Source organism: Panthera pardus, unplaced genomic scaffold (assembly GCF_024362965.1).
Source record: "Panthera pardus isolate Hobbes unplaced genomic scaffold, ASM2436296v1 HiC_scaffold_2, whole genome shotgun sequence".
Taxonomy (NCBI): Eukaryota; Metazoa; Chordata; class Mammalia; order Carnivora; family Felidae; genus Panthera; species Panthera pardus.
Genome location: NW_026526765.1, coordinates 81254908 through 81276806, shown reverse-complemented (window position 1 = coordinate 81276806; position 21899 = coordinate 81254908). Strand labels below are relative to the sequence as shown.

Below are 21899 nucleotides of genomic sequence, written 5' to 3'. Positions count from 1 at the left end.
GCAGAATTGACAGGATTTGATAAGTGATTAGCCACAGGTAGAGACAGAAGTTAAAGATCATACCTAGGCTACTAGGTGTGTGGAGCTGCTATTTATTGAGGCACTGGGGTAGAGCTACAAGAGAGAAAATGAGTTCAGTGTTGGACATGATGACTTTGAAGAAATAAGGCAAGGTCTCAGGAAGGAACCAACTGTGAAGAACACTAACATTTAAAATAATCAAGAGGAAGACAAAAAGATGACCACAGGAGGCTGAAAAAGTATAACTGAAGAGGTAGAGGGAAACTCTAAGAACAGTGTGTCATGGAAGCCACTGGAATAGCATGTTTCAAGAACCAGAGAGGTCTACAGTGTAACATGCTGGCAATGAGTCTAGAACAATAGGAACCAATAAGCATCCAATAGATGCTTCTCCGGTGGTCAAGGCCCTGTTGGGGGGTGCATGTTTCCACTGAATGGTGTGGAATGAAGCCAGATTTCAGGTACACAGTGAGTGGGAGGGTGGTTGTTTTTGCTCTTATTTTCTTTTTTATGAGAAAGACTTGCACATGTCTGAATGCTGAAAGACCAGTGAAGGGAAGTGAAGGAGGGAGGAAGGTTTAACTCTCAGAGAAAGTGGGAAGAAGAAGAATAAGTGAGAAGAAAAACTACAGTATGAAGATCTGGTGACAGGAAGTTTGGATTTCAACATCTCCCACCAAATTATTTAAGTAATTTACACAGTGAGAATAAGCTGAACCTACTGCCAATCATGATGAAGTTACAGCTTATACCAAGTAAGAACCAGATCATTACATGAAAACACAGTAGAGCTAAACCCTGCAGGCAAGAAGGGGTACTCTCTTGTAGAACTGTCCACTCATCCCTTTTCAACTGAGCTACCTTAAAAGTTTAAATACTTTGACATACACATGTAAACATTCCTAGAGTCTTTCTCTAGCCTAGCTCACTGTTTCCTGTAATAGAGTGTGTATTACTGTTCAAGAGGCCTGTGAATGGAGAGATTTAAGGAATTTTTTAAAGGTTATTTTGAATTTTAGATATGATTAAAGTGAGGTTCAAGGAGATGTAAAAACAAAGAAAGGAGATTAGTTAGTATCTATTTTGTGAACATCTACTTATAGCATTTAGTTTGAGCTCAGCCAGCATAGTAAGTCTAGAAAAGGGGTATAAGGAAGCCTCTGGGCTGGAGGAGGCTGCACAACTACAAGAGAGACAAGATTCATGGGAAAAATAAAAATTCAATTCAACAGAAAAGGTGGAACAAAATTATAAAAAAGTTTGCTTGCCAGGGTGAGAACTGAAATCTTCAGTGCTTTTGTTTTCATAGTGGCAAATTTCAATTTATACCCATACAAGACCATTTTATAAAGCACCTTAAACACTTTCATAGTTGGATAATACTTTATAAAACACATTTGGATCATACTAATGTATTTGACCCAATTTTCTCACAATAACTGTTTCATTTCTCTTGCTGCATCATGTAAGTGATGTAAGTGACTTTAACTCAATTCTCCAAACAAGCAAGGTAGAAATAAATACACAGGGTATTTATGATCTGAGGGAGAAACCATATTACCTATGATGCTATCACTGGTTTTGAAGAGGGGACTGTTGCTCAGAATTCCTAATGGGACATTTAGCTGAATTTGAGGTCAAAGTGTTCTTACTATAATAAAATTCTCTAAAGACAAGCATAATAGGTGATATCACCACCATTAGAAATCAGTGCGCCTTATGGTATGTAAAGGACACTGGACCAGGAGAACCCAGTTCTCATTCAGCCTTGTCATCAACTAACCACCTGTCTAACTGTAAAATCGTCATCTGTGGAATGAAGGGGCTGAACTATACAATCACTCAGGGCCCTCATACTTGATGCTTCGGTCATCTTTTACAATGCTGTCCTATAGCACTTTCTGCAATGTTGACACTGTTCTGTATCTGTACTGTCTACTATGATAGCCACGAGCCATGTGGCTATTGAGTTATAATATGTGGTAAATGTGAGGAAAGAACTAAAATGGCGATTTTATTTCATTTTTATAAATTGAAATGTAAATAGCTACATACAGCCAGTAGCTATCACAGTGGACAGTAAAGAAAGATCTAGATAATTTGTAACATATACAATTTATACCAAAGAATATATGTTTGAGGTGGGCAACTTTTATATAGCAAAATTAACATATACTCAGGGAAAATAGCATATTAAGATAGAATAGAAAGTTATTTAGTACCCTAAATGGGAAGAGAAATTTAGAACTCTTTCAGTGAAATGTCTTATTTTGTATCTCTGACTCCCATGCTCCCCTGGAACACAGCTTTCTTTTCCTCTCTCCCACGCACAGCAAGCGCTTACACAGTTTCAAGTACTGCACAGAGGAGAGATAGGCATGGATGATGTCCTGGGGCACTTTGGGCCAATTTCAATGTTCTCGGGATGTTGCGGGTTCTAAGGCCTTGTCTTTATCCATGGGCAGAACAAACTCCCCCTCCTCAAGGGGCACATTCTTTAATCAGAAACAACCATAGCAAAGAAGAGTCAAACAAGTAGCTTATTGTTTACAGAAGACCTGAGTAGATAAGGGTTCCATGGTACCCTGGGATATATATGGGTATATATTCTTGTCTTCCTCCCTGCCCACCCCCCCTTTTTTAATTAGAAGTGACTGCTATCCTGGGGTTAATTTCTAGTTTCCATTATGTTGCAGCATAAAAAAGTTTGAAAATCTATCTTAAAACAAGGCTTGTGCAGGCAAGAAAGAAAGGGATATGTATTTATTTTTTCCCCCCTCCTTTACCCTTGAATATTAATATAAGCCACTCTTAAATACAGTGAATACAAACTTTAAAAAAATGCTTAAACTTGTTTTGAATTAAAAAATGTTTTATAGATAAAAAATCTATACCTTAAAAAATCCCTGAGAGCAAGAATCTTAAAATTTTTATAACTGTATCCACAGTGACAAATGTAATTTGTAGCACATAGGTGCTCAATATTTCTTAATAAATGAGCTCTGTAATTCAATTCAATAAACATTTATGGAATGGCTATTATAGATTTTATTGTTTAATTAAAAAAAAAAAAAAAAAAACAAACCTCTCAAAGAAAAAGTATTCTCCCTTCAGCATACCTTGACATGTACTTACCTGGAAAATGTTTGCTGGATGCAGTCAAAACTGCCCTGAGGGTTGTCCTTACCCACATTTGACAAATAGAAGTTAAAGGTATGCACTTCATTGGGGGGGTCATTTTTAGGGATTTTGACAAGCTAAAGTGAGGGAAAAAGAGAAACACCTCAAATTACAAATTTGACATACCATTATCTGATGACTGACTTAACTGTTTTTCAAGTGACATCCATTTTATAGGCAAGCCCTCTTGAGCATTTAAATTCATAGCATTTAAATCACCAAATCATTGAAGGAATCTAGCAAGTATGCCTGTAACTCACCACACTCTTATTTCCATTTTTCTACCCTTAAGTATCAGTAATCACTTCTGCTCAATAGTTTAAGAGGAACCATCTTCATTTCAAACTAGCAAATGATTACAGTTCACAAGAAAGAGTTATTAGTGAATTTGCTAAAAAGCTCTTCCTCTTTTGTGCTACAGGTTCTGTCTGGCTGGCATGCCTCCTTGCTGAATATCTTCTAGATATTTAAATAGTCTCTGAGACAAAATCTATATTTCACTCTTGACCCTCTTATTATATGCACATTTAACTTTAATTCTTGCTTGAGTAATATTTTTGAAGAATAACTAGCAGTGTAAGATGAATGCCATAATTACATTCACACCAAAATGCAGATGGACGTTTCTCCTTGCCCTAAGATTCTCTTACTCATCCTCCTGTTTACTGAACAGGGTTGGCAGCCTGGAGAGATGCTTCCGTAGGGCACTCCAAAGCTGAGCCCCACACAACACTGTGGAAAAGGCAAATGTTTTTATGCTCTTACTCAAGGTCTAATTTCTCTATTAGACGGGAAGCCCAATTAAGTGAAGGGATGGGGTTGCTCTAGATCAGTGCACCCCTGTATTAGGCACATCATCCTGGTACATGGTAGGACCTCAATAATCATCTGTGAACAAATGAACTGAAAACTTCTTTCAAATGCTCCACCCTTTCCAGCTCCTAAGACCTTTCTTACCTTGGTTTTGCAGGGGCTACCATGGTGTTAAGTGATAATTATAAAAAGGATTCGTTGGTAAGAATGAGTAAAATATGACTTCTTGTTCTCCAGCCCCCAAATACACAGGGTTGTAGCAATTTAGTAGAAAAGTCGGGGGCGGGGGGAGGAGGAAATACTTTTCAATTCTCATTCTTTTCCCCCAAATTTCCATTATAGTAGATTAAGACTCAGAACTGGCTGCCAGAGAGATAGATAGAGGAGAGAATATTCATGAATGTGCTAGAAAGATAAACACGTATAACTTCTGCTTGGCTCTGGAGGACACTGACACTGCAGGCAACTCTGACTTCCTCGCTCTAAAAGACTGATAACTTTTGACCGACAGAAAAGAACCTGGAGGTAAAAATTCCAACCCCCATGCTACCAAAAAAAAAAAAAAAGTAAAGAAAGGTAAAAAGGGAGATAATTTGTAGTGTCTAGTGCATAGTAGATATGCAATAAATGTTTGTTGAAGGAATGAATGAACGGCAATAAATAAGTCAAAGAAGGGGTGCCTGGGTGGCTCAGTTGGTTGAACATCTATCTGACTTTGGTTCAGGTCATGATCTCATGGTTCTTGGGTTCGAGCCCCAGGTGCTGACAGCTCAGAGCCTAGAGCCTGTTTCGGATTCTGTGTCTCCCTCACTCTGCCCTCCCCAGCTCACACTTGGTCTCTCTCTCTCTTTCAAAAATAAATAAACATTAAAAAAAAAAAAAAGTCAAAGAAAAACATCTTGACAGATGGGGATTCAGAATACTATGTAAAGTCTGAGAGGCCAAATTTTACCAAAGATATTGAGTACTACATAATAGTACTCCATAGAGCCTCCATCATCCATGAATTTAAACTATCTTTGACTCCTTATTATAAGTTAGTTCCAGTTGCTAGGGTAATAAGCTTCTACATTTATTATCTACTCTATAAATTATACCTTTTTGGGTCCCTAAAGTTACTTTTATTTCTCAAACTTTCCCCTAGTTCTAAAATGTTGGAACCTGGTGAGCAAGTCTTAAATCTACCCTGTAACTACTTATCAGGCTGTCTTATTGGGTATGCAAACTGAATGCTTAGCTGGTACACATACACTGGTGAAATAAAATGCAATGTTTTACTTCTTAATCCTATAGAGGTGTGGGAGAGCAGGAGCCAATGGAAAGCTGTGTGAGACACAAGGGAACAAAAAGTCTGTCCTCAGGCTAGTGTAACAGCGCTCACTGATGTCTGTCTGCTTTTATTTTTTGAGGAACTGCAGGGCTGTTCTCTGCTGGGATAGAGAAGGAATGTGCACTGTAGCTAAAGCCTCCTTAAAGGCCTAGGAGAGAAGGGGGACAGGTAAAGAAGGTGTGAACACTTGAATGGAATGCCTTCTCCAGCTGTTAATTCACTTAACTTCCATTCCCCTTCCCTGTTAACCCTCACAGAGATGTGCAGAACCTGGCTGGGGACACTGTCACAGTGGCCGCAGGCTCATCTCAAGGCCAGGCTGTGGTTTCGCTTTAGGTCTAAGGTCTTCGTTCCTGTGCAGCTCAGGTCTAGAAATGCAGGAGTACTTCACCCAGCAAAGTATGGAAGTTTGTCCCTTTGGGGAGATTCTAAATTGCACAGTTTTTTCTATTTCTCAAGAGTGACTAGACTTTTTACTCAAATTCTACAAATGTTCAGTATTCTTCCACTAAAAACGTTTTACCTTAAGGGAGTCCTTAAGCTCAGACACCTATGAAACACAGCATTTTAGGAAAGCCCTTAACAAACCTTTATATTACTTAAATGTAGGGTTTTCCTTTCTCATCCTCTAAACCACTATTCTTCTTAAGTAACACTTAACACTTTTTAAGGTAAAAAATGATCTATATATTAAACATTTTTTTTTAACACACACAGTGTCTTCTGTAAATCTGGAAGGTTCAATAACAAAAAAAAATATCTCATATGGATCAATTACTGTGTACACCCCTCAAAATATTAGGGTCTGGCTTGATGGTGGGCACAGAAGGCTTTCATATTCTCTTTCTTTAAAAGTTTCTTGAATAGATAAAAAAACCTATAGTCATTTAAAAAATATAAACAGAATAGGAAAGAATCAGATTAAAAAGAAAAGCATACACAACCCATGCTATACATCCACTGAAGATTTTGGAAGCGTGTATTATGCATATATCAGAACAGTTGCTCCCAACAAGGGGAAATTTTGTCCCCTGGAAACATCTGGTCTGGGTTGGTGCTACTGGTACCTCCTGGAGGGGAGCAACATTGTCTGACACCCTACAGTGGACAGGATAGCCCCTACAACAAAGAATTACCCAGTCTAAAATGTCAGTATGGCTAAAGGTGAGAAATTATGGATTATAATTCTCAGTGACTTTTGATTAATGAAGTAGAAGGAAAAATAGTATCTTAATAAAATTTCCTAATCAAATGGCGGGGGCCATTTTAACTTATTTGAAACACTATTTTTTAAAAATTCTGATCAGAAGACAGTGAAAGGCAAATAAGTGCACCTGAGCCATATTTAAAGTATATTTAGTTAGAGAATGAAGATTTAAATACCTACTGCAAATTAATTTCTGCAACTTCTTCTAAACATCATGAAGTCAAGCATGCCAAATAAACAAATCTTTTTAAAAAATATTTATTTAGAAAGAGAGCATGCGTGCATGTGCACACATACACACACACATGCGTGAGTGGGGAAGGGGCAGAGAAAGAAAGAATCTCAAGCAGGGTCCATGCTCACAGTGCGGAGCATGATGCGGGGCTCGAACCCATGACCCTGGGACCATGACCTAAACTAAAATCAAGAGTCAGACGCCCAAATGACTGAGCTACTCAGGCACCCCAGATTAGCAAAAGTCCTAATGGGAGTTATTAAAACAAACAAACAAACAAACAAACAAACAAACAAAAAAAGTACTTTTGGAATGCCTACTTTATTATTTTATTCAATGTTTATTTTTGAAAGAGTGCAAGCAGGGGAGAGGTGGAGAGAAAAAGAGGGACAGAAAATCTGAAGTAGGCTCTACACTGACAGCAGACAGCATGATGTGCGGCTTGAACTCAGGAATCATGAGATCACGACCTGAGCCAAAGTTGGACACTCAACTGACTGAGTGACCCAGGCACCCCTGGAATGCCTACTTTAGGTATCAGTAAAAAAAAAAAAAAAAAAAAAAAAAGTTCTTACAAAGAGATAATAATTTACTAAGAACCCTCAAAATGTGAAAGGATAGCTTTGGAATAAAGAAAATGAATCTCTGTAGTGATGGTCTCTGACAATTCTGTTCCCCTAGTAAGTTCCAAAACCTTTGATGGCAATCAATAACGCTTAGAAAAGACTGGTATAGTTTTCAACTTTGTTTCAGAAAAACAAAACAAAGACTTATCTGGAGAGTGTTTGTAGTCCTTACCATTCCTCCTTATTCATACATATATCACACATGTAGATAACATTCTCAGGCTGCTAATTACCAGAGACAAGCAAGCTTTATCATCAGTTCTTTGTAAGAAAGGGAGCATGATGGAGAATGACAGAGATTCAACAATCTCTCCTAACCACTATTCCACTCTGTGGGTGTGTTTCTAAGTGAGCACTGTGCAGATGGGGGCAGGGGCAGGTCTCTGGGCAAATCACATTCACTTTGGGACTGGGCTACCATCATAGGAAAAGAAATACTGATATCTGACTTAGAAACAATCTTGGAAGAACATCCCATCGTGTGATAGGAACTTCTCAGTTTTAATTATAGTATTTTAAGCTTTTCCTACAGATCAGTGAGAATGCCATCATATTTAGGGACACACTGGGTCTATGTGAAATTTTTAGCTAAATGCCTTAAGAATGAAATACTACTTAATAAGTATCAATGACTATGATTATAAACAGTTACTTATTCAAGATGAAGAATATAAAAATATACCATCATTTTCTGGGCAATTGGAAAAGTAGATTCTAATTTTCATTCCAAAAATGAGGGGCTGAAAATCAAAGGCTTGGGACCACAGTCCACAGCCCTCCTTCCAAACTCCAGTCTGTCTCTGATAAAAAGCTACACAGAAAGTTTCAGGAAACTTTCAGACATTTATAATTTACCTAAACACTGTATACCAAGATGTATAAGTCAAAACTTCTAATTATTCTGAGATACAAGCTCAGGCATATAGCAATGGAATACTGTCTAGAAGGTCATTTCAACATCAAGTCACAGACCTCCTATTTACATAAAGACTATAACAACAGTAGCACAATCTGCACACTGCTGCAAATTACTCATACAGACATGCTAACATCTGCTTAAAAGCCATTGATACCTTTACTGCAGAGGTTTCTTACCCTTAAATCAAACACTATCTACTTGATACTGGACTGAGGTACATGCCAGATTAAAAATGGGACCATCAAGGGTTTTTGTTGTTGTTGTTGTTGTTGTTTGTTTGTTTGGGTTTTTTTTGGTATTCATTTAAAATGAATGCTTTGTTCTTTTGTGGGTATTAAAAAATGATTAAACTTACAGACTTTTTGAATTTTCATATCCAACCTTTTCTGCTAAAGTGATCAGAAAAGCTCGGTAAGATGCTCATGAGCCAGCAGTAACACACTTGGATTTGACAGCTCTTGGTCCTTAAAGGAAACCTATAGTTCTGGCAGGGCTTTGAAATAAGTTAGTTGAATTTCTTCATTTTAGAGATTAGGAAAACAGAGACGCTCAGTGATTACTCAAGATTATGACTATTTAAAATTGTAACCCTTGTACTCCTGACCCCCTGATCCTGCTCCATGTTTGCCTAAAACACTTGGTGACTGTACTACTTACAGATTATGTTTGTCTTTCTCCCCGACCAGAAAATAATCCTTGGAAGGACAGAGCCTTCTGGTTTTTTTCCCTGAATATATCACCAACATCTCAAACAGTGACTACTACAAAGTAGTCGCTCCATACATGTTTGTTGAATGAATGAAAATGCTGATTAATGTGTGAGCCAGGACTAGAACTGAAGTATCTGCTTTCTTTTCACCAATATTTCCAAAGTAGGCTGAAAAATTTCCTTACAAGAAAAAGGAGTTATATCCTGAAATAAATTTGGGAAATGCCAGGTTAAATAAAATGACTTTCTTTGTTGTAGGTCCTTTCACACTGAATAATACTTTTCCATTTGTAGAATCAACCTCCTCCATTTCTATAGTATCTCAGGGGAATGAATAGCTTATATTACTGTTACATTACTAGTACATCTATTACTTTACTATATATAAACTAATATGTTTTAGCTTGGATTAAAAAAATGCTACAAATATTTAAACATTAGAATTCTCTATTCTCAAACCCTCTTAACGATTCTGTGATTTCCTAAAAATCTAGAAAATTCAGTTTAGTTAGAGAAATGTATTTGCATGTACTGTTCCAGAGTTTGGGGGCAGAATGAATAATCTAGAATCAGAACAGAAAATAGAAACCTCAACCTGAAAGCCACAAGTCTTATTTTTCAAGCTAGAGCAGCAGTTATGACTTGAGGCCTAACATTATGGGTTTAGGGAAGGAAAAAAAGCCTGTCAGATCAGCCCAGATGTGCAAACCAATGCGGGGGTGGATGTGGGGGAGCAGAGATGGAAGGGTATCTTTCACCATCAATTGAAAAAGTTAAGTATTAGGGAAATCAGTAAGAACTAAATATTCCTACTGACACGGAAGAGCAGGAGTTGAAGAGGATCCCACACGTACTAGATACATCTGAAATTTCCACATGATAGATACTGTACTCAGGATAGTAGTGAAATATGCTAACTTTAGCACAAAGAGAAATATTGGTAGTTATCCAAAAAAATTTACACCAGGTAGCAATTAATATGAATAATTTAGGACAAAATAAATCCATTTATTTCCTGCATTCTTCCTCTTTATCAAGAAGTTATTATGGAAAAAAGTAAAGTGGAATAGTTTTCCCTATTATTCTTCATATAGCTCCTTTAGATCCAGTATTAGAATTTCTTATAAAGTTCTCAATGAAAGGGTAGAGTAGGCCAATACTGAACTTCCTTGTTTCTGTTACTTCTGTGGGATATAGTCTTATTAGAAAAATCGTTTCTGAGAATTGCATTCTCATCTCTAATGTATTCTTTTAAATTTATAGCCATCATGGGAAAACATCACTGATAGCAACATTTCAAAACTAATTTTAACTGGTTACAGGATGATGGTGGTTTGGATCAGGAGATGGGGAGGCGTGGAGGTATTCAGGATACGTTTTGCAGGTAGGTGAAACAGGATTCCTACAGCTATTGAGTGCGAGGAATGAAAACAAGAGAGAAATCAAGGATGACACCAAGGTGTTTTCCCCTGGAAGAATAGCGTTGATTATGAGTGTGCATGTTGTCTGTGTATGTGTGTATATGTATATATAAATGTACACACACACACACACACACACACACACACACACACACACATACATACAGTATCTTGGATATGATGATGAGTACCCTTAATATAACTGAATTCATACTAGTTAAGTACACTAAAATACAATTAACCACCAGTAAAAAGAGGCTTCAAAGTGAGTTTTGCTATGACTCATTTTGTAGCTTCATGGTTAGAAGAGACCAGGTGGCTGGGTATAGTAGACTGGTACCTGGTTATTTCCAGGAAAAAAAGGGGGGGGGGGATGACAGTTATTGGCAGGGGAAAGACACAAACAGCAGGTACTAGAGTTACTGTATCAAAGAAAAGGTATACAGACTATGGAGCATAACAGAATAGAAATTTGGATTAAAAAAATGACTACAAAATTGAGCAAATGCCAAAGCTTTTAGAAGGAAAGTGAGAGAACCACTGGGAGAATCTGAGAAGTTTTTTCAAACTTCATGGCTGGGCTAATCCACAAGTCTGTCTTTAGCAACAAAAATTAAAATGTCCCACTGAGTTCCATAACTCTTATCATGAAACTGTTGTTCACTTTATTTCCTTTCTAAAATTTATATTCTACAGAATCAAAGTGTATATAGAATTCTCACTCTATCCCTAAATCTGTCCACTCTCCCATGCTGTTTATCTCCCAGTTAAAAAACCACCATTTATATAGTTACTGAGGTTATTGGCATCCTAGGGAGTCAACTGACTCTTCTGTCACACCACCCCACACCCCTCAATATCCAGATAATCACACATCATACTGCTTTCACTTCCTAAATGATCTCTCAAATATATGTCCTCATCTCCTTCCTCTGCTTTGGCTCAATATCACCTTTTACTTGACCTTGTCTTTCAGCATCTATTTTTGTCTGTTTTTGTCTTGTCTTTAACCATTTGGCTGCCAAAACTACCTTCATAAAATGCCAATCTGACCATGTCATTTCCAAACATTTATTTCTTCATGAGTCTCTGTTACTATTTATCTACCACCCAGTCTGAGCTCCTTAATAGGATATATGAGGTTCCTCCCAATAGACCTAGCCCTCACTCTCCACTTGTGTATGATATACCCACTTCTTGCCTAGGCTTGTGCTAAGATTCAGCTCAGGAGCTCTTCTCTCAGGGAACCTTTCCTTTCCCAGTGAGGTTAGTTTAAAACTCTTTTTCTGGGTCCCCATAACCCCTTGGGTGCACCTTTAGTGCTGCCTTTACTACACTGCATGCATAAGTATTTGTTTATATGTCTTCTTCCCCACCAGTTAGTTGGGGGCAAAGACCATGGTCTTACTTTCATATGTATCTGGAACACAACAGATACCTAATAAATATTTTTGGATTTTTTTTTTTTTTTTTTAAGAAACTTGGGAGTAGATTACATTCATTCAGATGAAGCCTTATGCCAGGGATACTAAAAAACTAGAGACGTATCTGAAATAGATCACTTAAGAGTCTGTGGAAAACCAGAGGTCCCCAGAGCAGGCAAAAACAAATAACAAAATGAAAGGCGGAGGAAAAAAAAAAAAAAAAAAAAAAGTCCCACACAGCTGTGTGCTGTGTGGTACAAACGTCAGGATGAGAAAATTTCTGACCTGTCTTGGTCTATGTTTAGCCCTGAAACCCAGACCAAGTGGTTGCCTGGGTTTGTGGAACTTAAATTTACAATATACATTTCTTTTTTAAAAGTATTTTCATCTTTATTAAAATACTCACAGAATACTCTGCCCTCACTGAATTCCATTTGGAAATATGAGTGTTTTTAAGACCATTTTGCATTTCAAAGGACTTAGGGAGACTACACTAAATAATTCTAAGTTTAGTAATTCTCTTGGTCAAGTAGAAAGCAGAATTTTAATTAAAAAAATGATTTGTTTCTTGGAAACAAAGCCCAAACTTGAATTCTACAGGGAAAAAAAAAAAAATCCTAAATAAAAATGTCAGTTTCCAAATTCACTGCCAATCTTCTCTCCTTCTTGCTCTCCTGGAGTCTTGAGGAAAGCACTCTTTGCATATGCCAGGAGGAACTGCTGCTGAGTGGAAGTTAAGAATAGAATTCATGCATGGCCATCAGCAACAGTTGTGTAAATTTGGGGGAGAGACTGGTACCTGACAGATGTGAATCCTCAAGATTAACATAAATTGCTAAAAGTGGCCTAGGCCCTAGATTTTGCAAAACACATGGTATTATCCCAAACCAGTCAAAGTTACAATGAAAACTCATTAAATTCAATAACATAAACAGTATCAAAGTCTGAGGAATATTTTCATATAGATTTGGAAGTATATTCAATTCTTAAATCTGTTTTTCAACACCAACAGTAATCACACTTTTTTTTTTTTTTTTTAAAGCTACCAAATGCTTTTTCAAAATAAATCTTACAGAGAAATCTACCATGTATTACAAAGAGAGTCAGCACTGCTCTGGTAGAGGAAAGGGATGACAAGGGACTGGGACTGCTGAGGCAGCCACTGTGGTGACATCACAGAACCCCCAGGCTCTGGGGGACCGAAGACACAACATCAAGGCTCTAAGCTAAGGAAAAAGAAACAGCAAAAAAGATGCACAATAGTTGGGGGCTATAATTTTATTAATTACATTTTAGTCACATCTTAAATGACACTTAGAAAAGAGTATACACAAAATATGAACTTTTATGTGCCATATTTTGATGAGAATTAGTGCCAAATATTTGAAGGATACCAAAGATAAAAATTAGTGTTCTGCTGCCTTGTTCTCTTTTTTCCTTTTTAAAATGCTTTCTTTGGGGCCTGGGTGGCTCAGCTGGTTAAGCATCTGACTTCAGCTCAGGTCATGATCTCCCAGTTCATGAGTTCAAGCCCCACGCTGGGCTCTGCACTGGCAGTGCAGAGCCTGCTTGGGATTTTTCTCTCTCCCTCTCTCTCTGCCCCTGTCCTGCTCTCTTCTCTCTCTCTCAAATAAACTAAACTAAACTAAAATAAAATGCTTTCTTTATTATTGGATCCCTTTGTATTTCCAGTTCTAAGCTGGGTCTTCCTCAATGGCTTAAGAAGAGAAGAATGAGTTTGCACTGCTCTCTTTTCCTCTGTATGTATGTATCTTTTACATACAGAATAAAAGAAAAGAGAGCAGTGCAAACTGGCCATATCTAGCATGCGATATATTCTGGAGCAGACTGCTCAGTTTCCAACGTGGGCCCGGATTCTACCATCTGTGTTACTTTGAGTAAATAACTTAGCCTTATTCATCCCTTGTTTCCTCATCAGTAAAATGTGGATAATGATATTATTCACCTAATAGGACTGTCGTGAAATCTAAAGAAATAGCCCTCCTCAAGGTGCTTGGCACAATGTCCAGTATGTGCCTCAAAATGTTTGCTCTGGTGATATAAAGACACTATTGGGGAGCTCCCGCTCTGATTTTCGCTTGTTTGATTCAAACACATATGTAATGATGTGTTTGATTTTTAAAGTAATGTTCAAATGGCAAAGGACCAATGATAAGTGTCCTATGGATAATCAAATATTCTGAATCCTCAGTATTTACAAAAGTAAGGGATTAGAAACCTTCAAGGTCAAACTTTAGTGTTAGCTTAAATAGAAGTCAAGGAAACTATCTGGGAAAACAACAAAAAGACTAGCAAAATTTCTAAATATTTCAAACTCAAAGTACAGAGATATTAGGTACAAGAATGAATAGGCCACAAAAAGGTGTCCATGAAAGGCTGAAAAATTACAGATACCTGGTGCTAATCTAGAAGGGGAGCAAACACTTTTCCCAAGTGCCCTACCTATAAAAAAATATGCTGCCTTCAGAGCCCTAGATAGCAGCTACAGCACAACAAAGAAACAAAGAAAACAGAATTAAGAGTTCTCATGAGGACCAAAACTTTGTGACTTTAAAGCATTCAATCTTCATAAATGCAAACAATATTTTAAAGTTTGTAGGGATTTTTAGTGTCAAAGCTACTGGTAGTCCTAAAGATGAATAAAGCCTATATAGTATTTTAATTTTTATGGATGTCTTTTCAAACAAGTACCCTGAAAATACATTGCTGAGATAGGGTCTATTTCATAAAATTTATTTCTGTTCAGTTTTCATATGTCAATTTCACATGCTAATTTTCTTCAGGACTATAAAGGAAATAAAATGATTTGGTTTAATGGGTATAAAGCTATTGATATATACAGTGCATCAAGAGCTAAGCTGAATTAGAAACTGCAGTTCTAATCTCTATGACACTTAGCAGGTCTGATGTAAATAAGAGAACATTTCAAATCTCTTAGATCAACTCTAGTGTGGTTGTAAGAAATGCATGACTAAAAAGATTCATTTTTAAGGATGGTGTGCTTGAGCTACTGGCAAAGCCCTCAAATCTTTGCCTTCAAATAAAGGAATATATGTTGTCAAAGAAAGGGCAAAGATTTACATATAGACAGCTAATTACTGTACTTAGATAATTCGTAGCACAAAAGTGTTTAATTATCTTCTAGATGGTTATGTGATTTTGTTAAGAGGCAGAATGACACAACACAGGCTCCTCTAGAACACTGAAACTGTTATCAAGTAGCAAAATATTTTATCCCCTTGCTAATAATTCACTGCACTGACCCATTAAAACAAACAAAAAAGAAAAGCATGGGTTTCATGAAAAAAGTAGGTTTCTTGAGAAGTCTGTAATGTTCTTTTCAGGAAGATAGGCATCTAATGATGAGGATGAAAACTCAAAAGCACTAAATTATGAGGACTATCAACAGTGGGAAAGAGAAACAGTAAAATAGCAAAATATATACAAAGTTAGAGAATTGAGTAATTATTTTTAAAAGTTAGAGAAATAGAGTATTTATATTTCAAAGAAAGTCCTTGAATTACCAAAATAAAATTACCAAAATAAAAAATTTTCCCCACTATATTGGGAAAGATAAATAATATAATGAGTACTCAAAACCACTCCTAGCAATATCAGTGGAGACAGTAAAACATATGACAGTATTTCAACTATTTCTTAAAATATTGCATTTTACCTGTGCCAGATATTATCAAGCAAATCACAATGTCAAACACTTTTTAAACATTACCAAATGATTATTTTTGAAATTAAGAACATGTATTCAGTATTGGTAAGGGAAAACACCTTGTGACAGGTATTTTCAAACAGCTCTGGAAATAAACAGCAGCAGCTTTTGGGGGATAGAGGGGAACATGTGGTAGCAATTTAGCAACAGTTATCAAAAATTTTAAAAACATTCATACGTTCCGACCCAGTAATTCCGCAACTAGGGATCTAACCTGAAGAAATCATTAGAAATGAAAATAAAGATTTACACAAATTGGTTATCAAACCATTACGGTTGTATAGAAACTATATAAGTAATGGGAGAATAGCTAAAGAAATGTTAGTTTATCTATAAAATGAAACGTTAGGTAGCTATTTTTTTTTTTAATTTTCAGTGTTTTTATTATTTTTATTTTTGAGAGAGACAGAGTGTGAGAGGAGTAGGGGCAGAGAGACAGGAAGACGCAGAATCCAAAGTAGGCTCCAGGCTCTGAGGTGTCAGCACAGAGTGCGATGCAGGGCTTGAACTCAGGAACTGTGAGATCAGGACCTGAGCTGAAGTCAGATGCTTAACCGACTGAGCCACCCAGGTGCCTCTAGGTAACTATTTAGAAGTAACTTTTCCTATTTCGTGACATAGGAAAATGCTCCTATGTTAAAAAGAAAAAGTAGGATATAAAAAAGCAGCAAATACACCGTGACTACAGTTTTTTAAAACTTAGGTGTAAATATAAAAAAAAAAAGACTAGAAGAAATCCAGCAACACCAGCTCTGTTTTTCATTGTTAGGACATTTACTCATCTTTGTCCTTGTATGTACTTTACATACAATCCTAAAATGTGCATTCATTTGTTTTTCAATCAAAAAACAATAAAGACTGCTTTAAAAATAATTAGATTTTAAGTTATCACAATGACATTTGCCCTTCATGACACTATCACTTTAAATATATTTTTTTTTAATTAGAGATTTTTTTTTATAGAATTAGAAATTGTGAAATGTAAGACTATCCAAAATTAATCCTGAATACATGATTATCTTATGCTTCAAGTTCTCTATGAAGGAACAAAACACTACCTTCCTTAAAAAAAAAGATAAAACAAAATACCAAGCCTCCCTAGAACAAACTTATGAATAACTGTGGAAATGTGAAAAACGGAACATTGTTAAGTACCATCCCTCATTCCTAACCTGTGAAAACTGACTTGAATGAATTACCAACACAAGAGAAAATTAACAAGCATTCAAAGAATTTCTTAGTATTAATTAGTAGAGTATTACCATATTTATGAATATGGCTATGCCTTATATTCTCAGTCCAAAATAATATATCCCCAATATTAATTTATTGAATGATTAAACACTAAGCTGTGTAAATATTATAAAAGATTGCCCCTTTCCTCTATGGCTACTATAAGTACCAACCCTCTAATAATACTACGGGCCCAATTTAGTTATCCTACTGCAGGTTTCTACTGCATTCTGAGTTTATTACCTAAAAATCCCTAAGGATTTTATCTTTTTAAATTCAGCTGACTGCTACTTTTCATTCCCATAATTTGTCCTTTCTAGACAAAACCTATTCCTAGGGCATGTCACAATACTACTGCTCCAAAATGTCAACTGTTAACGCCAAAAGAAAAGTGGCCTTTCCTCCCATACCCTTGTTAACACCAATAAGTCAGCTTGTACTTTCTTTCCAATGGGGAGAAAGATCACAGATGGAGAGAAAACTTTCTTTCTCTATTGATAGATGACAAAGCAACTCTATCAAGTAGTTGACAAGCAAGATATTTAGCTGGTGTCCAGCTATAGATAACTTTTCAAGACCTGCCTTCTTTATTTTCATTGTCAACATGTTTTTTAAACCTTTAATATTCAGCCTTTCTCCTAGATTCTTGACATATTTAAACTTGGCATCTCAAAACATTTATGTTTATAGAGTGATTAGGAAATACAAACATATATATATATCTATATATCTATATATATATATCTCATGTAAATTATTAGCAATGACATTTTGGTGTAGAGCATTTCATATTTACTTTGTAGGTTTACATTTGTGTTTATGTATTTAAAAAAATAGTATATATAGGATATGTTATTACCTACTGATTAACTAGGAAGATGAAATGACAACTTAAAAAATTTCTTACCTACATACATGGACAGTCTTGCCATTTACCACTTACATGTTCTTTTATACCCACTAGGAAAGTCATATAGCCCTTTAGAAGGGTCTAGAATAATATGGCCTATACTTAATTTTTGGTATTTCATTTTGGTAATTTTTTTGTTGCTACCATAAATGAGATCATTTTTATGTTGAAATTCTAATGGCTAGCACTTAGAGAGGCCAGTGATTTTTTTTAAAATTGTATTTATCATTTATTGGGCATGTTTCATGTGCCAACACATTGCTAAGCTCTAACATTACTGGACAGTGGCCTATGTAATTTATCTTTAGATGGGAGATAAGGCCAAAGAAATGATCCAACAAATAACAGGAATTTCAAAATCTGCACTCAATTACATGCCTTCCTACTAGCCTCCATACACAAACCTTCTTTGCTCCTATCTAATGCCAATCTCTTCTCTGAGCTACTATCTCTCCAACCTACAAAGGGGCACTGCTCTAGCAAGTCTTTCTTACATTATCAACTTTTGCTTTCTACTAGATCATTCCCATCCATTTACAAATGTCCTGTTCTTTCTTCCATTTTGAAAGAAATGTCTCTTCGCTTGAGCCACCCAATGGTTTTAAAAGTTATTTCTCAAGTGACTACTTTACTGGAAGAAATCCTTAAGTTTTTAAAGTTTTTTACTTGGTGTACTTGGATTACCTGCAGTTACTGGCAAACTTATCGATTATCCATGGCTTTTATTTCATTTTCTTTTCCATTACTGAGCATTCTCAGAATAATGTTATATTACAGAGAGAGTAGTGGGCATGTGTACTTTATTGCTAACACTAATAAGGATATTTCTATTGTCTTATGACTAAGTGTGGTAATTGGTTATTAGTTTGATAAAGATATTTTTAATAGTGTTAAGGAAGAATTCATTCTATTCTCTACTTATTGCCTTAAATTTTAATTCAGATTTAATACTGAATTTTTATCAAATGCCTTTTAGTATCTGTTGAAATAGTTCTGGATTTTCTCATTTAACCTATAAAGATGACAAATCACATTTAAGGTTAAGGATAATGAGAACAAACTATGTATTATTTGTTTCTCCAAAATAAATATAGCTTGAGAGTCATGAAGTTTGATGATAAAATGAATACCTATGAAGTCACTGCCCAACTTAAATACATTAGCAATGATCTATCTAACCATGTGCTCCACACTTATGCCTGCCTTTCTCTATCAAAGGTAACAACTACTCTAACTTTTATGATGATCATTCCTTTTTTTGCTTTCAATAATTTTATCACATGTGTGTATACTTATACAACATATTAATTTTGCTTGTTACTAAGCTTTATAAACATGCTGTGATGCCATCTGCAGTCTTCTGCCCACATGAGTTTTTTCTGTTGTATACTCTTCCACTGAATCAATATGCAGTTTATCTCTATTAGTTTGCCATTATTCTTAATTAGTGTGAACAAAATTTGGCAAAAGGAGCTTCAAATTCCCTAAATGTTAATAATTAAAAGTACCAACACACATAAGTATTCGTAAGTTAACCAGTATTTTTAAGAGTTAAAAAAAAATAACTCTTTAAATATAGCTTTGTACCAGAATTCCATCTGTAAATACACCTTTCTTCCTTCTTACTACTGAGTTTCCAAGTATAATTAAATCCTATAAAATGTCCTTTGGAGTTGTTTCTTGAAAATCCTTTTGTTCCAAATTCTCAGATGCCACTGATTCTTGGAAAGCTCCATCCTGACAGAATGAGGTATGGATTATTACCTAAACATCTCACGTATAACATGTCCCAAACGAAACATACCCCCTGTGCCTCCTGTCTCAATCTGGTTTTTTAATCTGTTTTGGGTTTGTAGAATAGTCCCATCATCCAACCAAATATTCACCATAAATATGGAGTCTTGACTCCTGCTTTACTTCCTTCCCAAATAAAAAGAGTAAGCCAGGGAGGTACTGAATATGCATGTTACGATGTAAGTCTGACTACATGGTTCCCTGGCTAAAATTTTTAAAAAAGAGGATAATCTCCTGCAGTGCTTTTTTAAACCATAGACTGTGACTCACTGGCGGGTCATGACATTAATTTAGTGGATTGTGATTATGATTCTTTTAAAATGAAATAGAATAGAATATATCAAACTACACAGATAATAAATATTGTGCTGTGAAACTTCTGTTTCAAGTTAGGTCAATGAGTACACCTATAGTGTAAAGGTTCATAATGTGAAATGTTTTTTCTTACCATGAATTGTTTCTAAATATGTTTGAAAGCAGTGACTGCAATAGGTTCCACCCAGAAAATAATGAAAACTGTGAACCTTCTCCTGAGAACTGAATGTACATACACACCTTTACATACACATATTTTTATCATGTTCTTCATTATAGTGAACGTAGCTATCATAAGAAAGCCTAGGGAAAAAAAATTTTAAAGTCATGATTTCCAGACCTCATCACAGACTCAGGAAATTTTATAAATAAGAAGCATTGATCTCCAAGGTAAAATTAAAATTCTTTAAGAAGGTGGGAACATTTGATAAACCTGTTTACCACTTTGCTCATGCTGAACTATTGGACTGAATGGCATTTTCTTCCTCCTCTGATCAGCCAATTCCTGGTAATCCTTCAAAGCCCAATTCAAACATTATTTCTTCTCTGAGACCTTCCTGACTTTTGCTCTTCCTCTTGCTGGTTGGGGAGATGCTCAACAAATGTTTACATGAATGAGAGAATGAATAAAATGCTTGGTAAACATTTATTATAAGCAGGTGAGGATCACTGTAGTGATGAGAACAGGCTCTGGAATCAGATGCTAGAGTGGACTGTAGGCTCCTTTATTCACTAATTTGTGTGAACTTCAAAAACTAACTTCAGAGCCCTGATATGTATACACACCAGGAAGATGAAAGTATCTGCTTCACAGCATTCCTGTGAGGATTAAACTAGAGTAATATATGTAAAGTGCTTAGTATAGAGTACTTAGCACTAAATATTTATTGTAATAAATATTAATTTTAATTGTAATTATTGAAAAATAATTCAAATATAAATTTGTTTTCAAAACAAATTACTTTTATAAAGACTTTTAGCTTAAAAACAAATTTGAGATTTTAGCTTCAAATTTTTGTTCCTTCCAGTTTAATTTTTTTTTAAGTTTATTTATTTTGAGAGAGGCAGAGAGAGTGAGTGCATGCACAAGTGGGGGAAGGGCAGAGAGAAAGAGAAAGAGAGAGAGAGAAAGAGAGAGAGAGAGAGAGAAAGAGAAAGAAAAAGAGAAAAAATATGTAGGGTTCGATCTCAAGAACCATGAGATCAAGACCTGAGCCAGAATCAAGAATCAGACACCTGACAGACTCAGCCACCCAAGTGCCCCCGTTCCAGTTTAAATCACAATTCAAGAATGGTTGTAAAAATATACTCTTCCCTGTAAATTCTCCAGATTATCTAACACAGGGAGCTAACCATGGAAGCTAGTCAAGGGTGGGGTCAGAAGAGAAAACTTTTGAAAAGATTTTATTTAGATAAAATCTTATTACACAACACACAGACACTAAATACTTCCACTGCTCTGCTGTAATTCACTGAGTCTACAATGCCAGCAATTGTAAGACGATTTATGATTTTATGTGCTACCACATAATATAAAATGCTGACAAACTCTGACACAATACTAAGATGCCAATGAGATGCATTCCAATTCCAAAGACATTAAATGTTAAAGAAAATCTCAAAACACTGTTTGAAATAAGATCTAGGGCTTGGACATATTCTACTAAATTGTTTTTCTTGCTTATTTAAATTTCGACTTTTAAATAAAGCTCTTATAAGCTCATCTTGTATGCCTAGAATAGTGTCTTGAACATAGTAAGAGGTCAAAAGATATTTAAGTAATGCTCATGATCCAAATTTAGGGGTGGTTTGGCTGTAAGAACCACAAGGTGTTATAGAATGGCAAAATATTATTTTCCAGGCTTAAATGAGTGCTATTTAAAAAAAAAAAAAAATTAACGTTTATTCATTGAGAGGCAGAGCATAAGTGGGGGAGGGGCAGAGAGAGAGAGGGAAACACAGAATCTGAAGCAGGTTCCAGTCCCTGGGCTCTCAGCTCAGAGCCCGACTCAGG

General features: G+C 35.9%; 1 protein-coding gene across 1 annotated transcript in view; it reads right to left on the bottom strand.

Moving 5' to 3' along the window:
* ELL2 (elongation factor for RNA polymerase II 2) overlaps window positions 1-21899 on the bottom strand; it is a 72817-nt gene that overhangs the window by 26940 nt on the left and 23978 nt on the right. The window contains exon 3 of the mRNA XM_019428837.2: window positions 3157-3278. Within this exon, the coding sequence (XP_019284382.2) occupies window positions 3157-3278 (122 nt within the window). The remainder of the gene's footprint in view (window positions 1-3156; window positions 3279-21899) is intronic.